Source organism: Quercus lobata, chromosome 3 (genome assembly GCF_001633185.2).
Source record: "Quercus lobata isolate SW786 chromosome 3, ValleyOak3.0 Primary Assembly, whole genome shotgun sequence".
Lineage (NCBI taxonomy): Eukaryota > Viridiplantae > Streptophyta > Magnoliopsida > Fagales > Fagaceae > Quercus > Quercus lobata.
The window spans coordinates 52,776,285-52,785,112 of record NC_044906.1 but is presented as its reverse complement, the minus strand read 5'-3'; the positions used below and the strand labels follow the sequence as shown (position 1 = coordinate 52,785,112).

Sequence of the window (8,828 nt, the reverse complement as noted above, 5' to 3'; positions counted from 1 at the left end):
TCTCAGGCTCCCTCAACCTCTAGCACAAACCACAAACCACAAACACAGACACAAACACAAACAAACACAAACCCACACCGATAAAAAAAAATCATCACCGGAGCCGATTTGAAACCCAAACACGACCAGAGCAAACCACGACCACAACCCAACCACGATTTGAAACCCACCGGAGCAAACCCATTCAAAAAAAGTCATCACCGGAGCCACCTCAGCCCACAACCCAACCACGACCCAACCACGACCAACGACCCACTTCAGCCGCCGATCCACGACCAACGACCCGCTTCATCCCAGCTCGCCGATCCACGACCCAACCACGCCGATCCACAACCCACAACCCACAACCACGCCAATCCACAACTCACAACCCACAACCACGCCGATCCACAACCACCACTGACCCATAACCACGCCGACCCACAACCCACAACCCACAACCCACAACGGACCCACAAAGGGATTTGGAGATGGGTCTGAGATGAGACGCCGTGTGAAGCTTCGGCAATGCAGAGGGTAAATCGGTAAAGGGATTTGGAGATGGGTCTGAGATGAGATGCCGTGTGAAGCTTCGGCAATGGAGAGGGTGAGGGTGAATCGATTGAGCTTCAGCAATGGAGGATGGTGTGTGATGTTGATGTTGATGTTGGGAGGAGTTTTGGTCTGAAGAGAGGATAGAGCAAATGGAGATACGGAGATACAGAGAACGAAGAGAGAGATGGGAATTGAAGTACCAGACGAGTAGAGAGGATGGAATAAAATATAATTTTTTTTTTTTAGAATTGTGCTACAGTACAATTCTAAAGTTAGAATTGTACTGTAGCACTATTGTAAAAATTTTTACAATAGTGTGATTTACAATCCTTTGATGCAGACACTTTTGACTCATGAAATGTTAAAAAGCCCTTACATATGGCATTAGCATTCTTCAATGCTAATGCTCTTAGCTAGGGCATTAAAGAGGATTCGGTGGTGTAAATGTCATATGTCGCCAATGTCGGTAATATTTAGTGCTAGTGTTTCAAAATCTTCTATTGTCTGTTCTTGTAAAGTTTTACAATTATAAATAAAATAGCTTGGAGCACCCACACTAGATGTGGGATATGTGCCAAATGCTAAATATTTGGCACATATTCCACACTAAACCCAATTTTAGCTCATTTAGTAGATGTGGTAAATTATTTTTTTTTGCAACATTGAACAGTACCGTGGCAAATTTGCCACGGTACGGAAGAGTTGTGGTATATTGTTTGTTGTTTGTTTATTGTGTTGATGAATAGTAAATATTATTTTAATGTGTAGTAAATATTATTTTAATGTATAGAATTGAATTATAAAACATCTGATAAATGAGATGTTGTAAAATGATGTGGTAAAATAATAAAGTAGACATTTGATGTGGTAAAATGACATAATTTTTGGGAGCTTCTGGATTTGGACTTCTTTAGCTAGGGCATTAAAGAGGATTAGGTGGTGTAAATGTCATATGTCGGTAATATTTAGTGCTAGAGTTTCAAAATCTCCCATTGTTTGGTCTTGTAAAGTTTTACAATTATAAATAAAATAGCTTGTAACTCCATACATCTTAATGTTTTTGTTTGTTTTTGGGAGCTTCTGGATTTGGACTTCTTTAGCTAGGGCATTAAAGAGGATTCGGTGGTGAAAATGTCATATGTCGGTAATATTTAGCGCTGGAGTTTCAAAATCTCCCGTTGTCTGGTCTTGTAAAGTTTTACAATTATAAATAAAATAGCTTGTAACTCTATACATATATATGAATATACATAAAAGATAGACATTAAGATGCATAATATAATTCTTACATATATAATTTAAATGTAATTGATAATCATTCTTATATATTTTTTCTAATTCTTTAAAAAGTCTTGTAAAAATGTTATTAGGTAAAAAATGTAAATTGTCATTTTTTAAAAGTATTTTTATGTTCATTAATTCTAAACTCTTTGGTTTTTGTATACAATAACTCACTTGAATAGATATTTACGATATGGTTCCACATTTGATTCCAAAATTAAGAAATAAAACTCTCTCTAAAAATAAATAATTTAGGACACAGATACAAAATTGGACTTCAAAGTTATTTGGGAAATTGAGGAGAGAAGCAAATTTCGGCAACCCCATTGCCGAAATTCTAACAAAAAAAAGGACGAGAGAGGAGAGAGAGAAATGATGTGATAGTGGAGTGAGAAAAGAATTGAATTTCGGTAATGAGGTTACCGAAATTCCTTCTGTCCGAATTCACCCGAAAGGAAAAAACTAATTGTGGCAACCAAGTTGCCGAAATTCATGGGGAGTGAGGAGAGAAAAAAAAGGATTGTGGCAACTAAGTTGCCGAAATTGTAAGGGAGAAAAATAGGAATGGTGGCAACCAAGTTGCCAAAATTGTAGGGGAGAAAAATAGAAATTGTGGCAACCAAGTTGTCAAAAATGAGAGGAAAAAAAAATTGTGACAACCAAATTGCCGAAAATGAGAGGGAAAAAAGAATGGTGACAACACAATCAAATAATAATAAATAAATACAAAGTAACAAGAAGTTGCCAAAAAAAAAAAAAAAGTTGTTAGCATTGAATTTTCCTTTACTTGAGTAGTACTGGACAAAAGCAGCAATATTGGAATATATATATATATTATGATTCTCAAAAAAAAAAAAAAAATTATTATAGTGAATTTTGTTGACCTTGCCAGCTTTTTTTAGAAATGCGGTGCAGGGGTCCACCAAATGAGAGTGTTGAAGAGTAAAGTACCGCTCTTTTTGTTTTGTTTTGCTTTGTTTGTTTGTTTGTTTTTTTTTTTTTTTATCAGCAACTTGGTTGCCACAAATTTTTTTTCATCTTTTTTTTTTTTGTTCCCTTGAATTTCGGCAACTTGGTTGCCACAATTAGTTTTTTCTTGAGCATTTCTTCTTTGGGCATTTCATGGACATCGATTTGGGTAATAAAAATCGGGTAGAAAGAATTTCGGTAATCTCATTACCGAAATTCAATTCTTTTCTCACTCCCCTATCACATCATTTCTCTCTCCTCTTTCATCATTTTTTTGTTAGAATTTTAGCAATGGGTTGCCGAATTTTGCTTTTCTCCTCAATTTTCCAAATAACTTTGAACAATACCCATATCACTAATAAACTCAATTTCCTGCAATATTCAGCCAAAAGACTTGTTATATGTCGGTAATATTTAGCATTAGAGTCCAAAAATCTCCCGTTATCCAGTCGTGTAAAGTTTTGCAATTATAAATAAACTAGCTTGTAACCTCATACATATGCATTGATATATTTAAAAGATACACATTAAGATGCATAATATAATTCTTACATATATAATTTAAATATTATTGATAATCATTCTTATATTTTTTAACTCTTTAAAAAGTCTTGTAAAGATGTTATTAGGTAGAAAATGTAAATTGTCTATTTTTTAAATATTTTTATGTTCATTAATTCTAAACTCTTTGGTTTTTGTACACAATAACTCACTTGAACGAATATTTACGATATGGTTCCACATTTGATTCCAAAATTAAGAAATAAAACTCTCTCTAAAAATAAATAATTTAGGACACATGACACAAAATTGAACTTCAATTGTAGAATCTAATTGGATTTTCTTTAAATTTTCCTATATATATATATATATAGATGACTTATAAATTCGAATTGTTTTTAGTTATACAAAAAAAAAAAGGCTCATAAATATAAAATCATTCAAACTCTCTCTCCCTCTAATTTTATATATAGTATATATAATTATGTTTTTTATAATTTATTTATATTGGATTCTTCGTTTTCTATACTAAATAACTCATTTGGTACAAAAATTAAAAATTTTCGGTTAGATGGGACATATGTGTGTGTGTGTGTGTGTGTGTGTGTGTGTGTGTGTGTGACTTATAAACTTGAATTGTTTTTAGTTCTATAAAAAAAAGGCTCATAAATATAAAATCATTCAAAAATTATGTTTTTTTATGATTTACTTATATTGGACTCATCATTTTTTACACTAAATTAACTCATTTGACATAAAAATTTAAAAAATTTAGATTAAATGAGACATATGTCGCAAAATTAAACTCTAATTGAAATCTAATTTTTACATTGAATTAACTCACTTGACACAAAAATTTAAAAAATTATATTAGATGAGACACGTGGCGCAAAATTAGACTCTAATTGAATTTCAATTTGAATTCTAATTGAATTTTCTCTCAACTTTACCTATTATCAAGGTTGTCAAAATCGGGATCCTACGTAGGATCGTGTGAGGTAGGTAAGATCGTGGATCGTAGGATCGAATCGTGGATCGTAAGATCCTACCTATTTTCAGATTTTAAGCAAAAATCCTATTGATAATGACTTTGTATGTTATATAATCACTTAAAATATGAATCCATCCATTAAAAAACAAAAATTGCATCATAAAATGTAATTTACACGCACTACATTGTTCTTATGTTATTCTAACGAAACAAAATATATTTAGCTTTTGACATAATATATCTAAAAAGTTCAATACATGTTTAATTAGCAACTAAGTACCAAAATATTATCTACACATATGGAAAATGTTTTCCAAATTCTAAGTTCCAAATCCAAAATAAGTTAGGCTAGTTAGCATATAAAAACTAGCTAATTACAAATTTACAATATGTAATTCAAAAAGAGAATTCTCAATCTAAGGTAAACTAGCTAACTACAAATATAAAATCCAAAAGAGAATTCTCATTCTAAAATTCTTCTAATCTAGTCACTATCATTGTCATATCTCATTTCATCATCTATATCCTTCCTAGTATCAACATCCATGGCGTAATCATCGAAATCCCTAACTCTCTCAAATCTAGGTGGGGGCTGATCACTATCATCATCATTAGAACCATCATCATTCTCATGAAATTCATCACTAACATCATGAACTAGCACACTTTTTCCTTTGGCAGCAACTCTTGAAACCTCATCATCACCTAACATTGATAACCAAAATATACAAATTTTTTTGATAAGTAAAGTATACAAATATAAATTAGTGATTAGTGGTCACACATTCAAACTATACATTGATAACTTGTATAAATATTAGCTATAAAGGAAGGCTTTAAAGTTATAAATTAATTCCTTCATTGTCTTCATCAAAATCTGCACTATCATCTTCTGAATCTACAGAATCTGCTGATAACCACTCATCATCAGAAGACAAATTCTCCAAACCAATTTCTTCTTTTGTACTCAATGGTTTAGCTCTTTTTTGTTTTATCTTCAAGTTGTACATAACGAAGACCAAGTCATTCATTTTTTTCTGGTGTAAGCGATTTCTCCTTTTTGAATGTACCTATAGTTGTAATAATTTTAATTGAGAATTCTCAAACATAGGGGAGGGGGGAAGAAACAAACTTTTACTAAGAAAGAAAATGGAAAACCATCTTGTCATAATATACCAAAGTCATTTGGTCTTACCATTTCAAATGCACTCCAATTTCTTTCACAACTAGATGAGATACATGTTAAGCTCAATATTCTTATAGCAAATTTTTTCAATTCAGGACAGTCATCTCCATATGAGTCCCACCACTCAGCTGATACATATATGAATTATAATATCTTAGTCTTAAGAATAAAATTTACAACTAATAAAGATGAATTTGAATGTAAAACAAAAAACAAAAAACAAAATTGTTACCTGGCTGTTTAGTATCTCTGGCTAGTATGGCAGCTTCAATACCAAAGAGTCCCTTTGCTTGTTTGAATTTTTCAAGTTGCATATCTATCTTTTTCCTATCACTAACTTCTGGAACCATTCGTTGAAGACACGTATATAGTCCTAATTTAATATCTGAACCCGGATCAAAAGAAGGATCATAATGAATAGAAGGGTTCAAATAGTATCCCGCAGCATGCAAAGGCCTATGAAGTTGCATTTCCCATCGATCATCAATAATATCCCATATCTCTTTGTAACTACAATTTAAAACAGTGGATATTATATTAAAAAAAAAGACTATATATTTAATAAGCTAATGAATTAAAAACAAATGTAAATTTAAGGAAGATATAAATAAAATGGTTACCTCTTTTGAACATTATTGAAATTTTTCTGTATTTCTTCTTTTGCTTTTTCCATTTCTTGATAAATGAATCCCATTGGAGGTGTATCAGAATCAACCATGTGAAGTACCTTTAAAAGGGGTATTGTAGCCTTCAAGCATTTGACAACAAGTCACCAAAAGCCATTGTTATCCATAACTATGGCATGAATTCTTTTCCCTTCTTTTGTTTTTGCAAATTTACTACACCTCCATTGTTCAGAAGAAAACATTGCCATCAATTCTCCTTTGAACTCATTAAGGCATGACAATGTCAAATATGATGTTGCAAATCTAGTGACAGCAGGTCTAATCAATTCCCTCCCTTTAGTGAAATCCCTCAACCAATTTAAAAGCATAGCTCTAGAATATAAGAACGTTGTAATCTTCTTCCCCTTTGCAATTGTGTACTTATGGTCCTTAATCTTTTTTTCAAAATCCTCAAGCATCAAATCCAAGCAATGGGCAACACATGGAGTCCAAAACAAGCACTTTCTCTTCTGCATCAACATCTCTCCAGCTAGTTTGTAGTTAGCAGCATTGTCAGTCACCAATTGCAAAACATTCTCCTCTCCAACCCTATCGACAACTTCATCTAACATTTGACAAATTTTTTCAGCTGTTTTAGATATGTTAGATGTGTCTATAGAGTATAGGAAAATGGTTCCTTTGGGACTAGTCACCAAAAAATTACAAATGGATCTCTTTTTCTTATCAGACCAGCCATCAGACATAATTGAACAACCTGTTTTTTTCCATTCAACCTTATATTCTTCAAGCATTTGTTGTGTAAAATCTACCTCTTTCTTCAAGCATGTCTCCCTAATCTCATGATAGGAAGGAGGCTTAAGGCCAATCCCAAATCTTGAAATCATATCAATCATTTGCAGAAACTCCGGATTTTTGACACAATTAAAAGGGATGGCACTAGTGTAGAAGAATCTAGCAATTTGTTGGATCACTAGATCACGTTCTCCTTTTTTAAACACACGATTCATTGTTACTTGCTTTTTTTTTTGTAACAAACTTATCCATGGAGCCTATGTGTTTGCCCCTCCCTTTTGATGAATGTAGTTGTTGTACTTCAACTAATTCATCATCACTGCCATCATCCTCTTCTTCTATAGTATACCACCTTTTCTTTTTTATAGATGCTTCAGATTGGGCATACAAAAGAGTCGCAAATTTTTCCCTCACATTTTCTGGCACACTAGGACAAGCTGAAAGATTTTTCCTAGTCCCAGCTAAATGATGCTTCAGCCTATATATACCCCCACTATGAATTTCTTTGCAATAATTACATTGAACTTGCCTTGAACCTACTTCAACACCATGTTCCCATCCCAGGTCAGACCTATTTCCTGGTGCATTTTTTCACTTAATTTTCTTTCTAGCCAAATTAGACATTGTATATTTGTACTAGAGCTGCAAAAAAAGACATCAAGATACAGAGCATGCTCAAAAAAATCACACAGTAAATTCATCAAACAGGTTATGTGCAATTCTAAACTACTAATTGTGTTTACTAATATTTCTCAAAGAATCAAATACTCAAGATCCTGTTTCATAATTTTTCAAATTTTACTTAATTTAGTTAACAAAATAGAAAAATAAAAACATAAACACAACACAACACAACAATCTGGAATCAAGCTATCAAAGTACAAATAAATGATAAACTACTAACTTAATAAGTACTAACTACCAAAAAAGATTACCAGAAAGCTTAAAGGCAGCAATGGCTCACGGCAACATCATTGAGAGGGCTGAGAGGTGCTGGGTTTTTGACAGAGGATTGAGGAGGCGCGGGACTGAGGTGTTGGTGCTGAATGTTTCTAAATACTTAAGAAAGCTTGGAAGCAGCGATGGCTCACAGTTGAGAGGGCTGAGAGGTGCTGGGTTTTTGACAGGGGACTGTGGAGGCGCGGGACAGAGCTGCTGCGTACTGGAGCTTTTGACAAAGGATTGAGGAGGTGCGGGACTGAGGTGCTAGTTTTTGAATGTTTCTAAATGTTTCAAATACTTAAGAAAGCTTGAAAGCAGCAATATTTCACCATTGAGAGGGCTGAGTGCTGGGTTTTTGACAGGGGACTGTGGAGGCGCGCGGGACAGAGCTGGTGCGTGCTACTGCTGACTGCTGAAGCTTTAAGTGTTTCTAAAATATTTAGGTTTTGTTTTTGAAAACTTAACTTAAGTAGTATAGGTTTTTTTGAGATTTTATTTTGAGAGAGGGGTAAATTTGGGACTTTAATTCATTGGGCTTGTGGGTATTGGACCTTTAGGTGGACCGGGCATTATTTTATTGGACTTACCCAAATGACCCAAATGAATCCCACTTAAAAAAAAAAAAAGAAAAAAAAGCCAAAAAAGCCTAATGGTAGGATCGGTAGAATCCCATACGATCCTATGATCCTATACAATCCTACACGATCCTAACATTTTTGCGATCCTGCTACGATTTTAATCTTTTTGGTGAGGTGGGATCGTAAAATCGTGCGATTTTACGATCCGGATCGCGATTTTGACAACCTTGCCTATTATTATATATATAGATATATAGATTTGCAATTATGCTACAGTGCCATTCTATTTTTATGATGGCACTATAATAACTTGTAAAACGTTTATATTGTATTTTATGGTGGTGGGGGGGTATTTTTAATTATTTTTATGAAAAGGAAGAGAGAGAAAGAGTTGGTGAAATTAATATTTTAATGAATAGATGAGATAA

The 8,828-nt window shown here is 33.4% G+C and overlaps 2 protein-coding genes across 2 annotated transcripts; both read right to left on the bottom strand.

The window, feature by feature from the left end:
• Positions 1 to 5,118: 5,118 nt before the first annotated feature.
• LOC115981047 lies at positions 5,119 to 6,180 on the bottom strand. Its single transcript, XM_031103237.1, has 4 exons — positions 6,083 to 6,180; positions 5,695 to 5,972; positions 5,472 to 5,590; positions 5,119 to 5,346 (listed from the first exon to the last, which is right to left on the bottom strand). The coding sequence occupies exons 1-4, from the start codon at positions 6,178 to 6,180 to the stop codon at positions 5,119 to 5,121; spliced, it is 723 nt and encodes a 240-aa protein (XP_030959097.1).
• Positions 6,181 to 6,231: 51 nt separating this feature from the next.
• Positions 6,232 to 7,095, bottom strand: LOC115981046. Its single transcript, XM_031103236.1, has one exon. It carries the CDS (start codon positions 7,093 to 7,095, stop codon positions 6,232 to 6,234), a length of 864 nt encoding a protein of 287 aa, XP_030959096.1.
• Between the last annotated feature and the right edge of the window lie 1,733 nt (positions 7,096 to 8,828).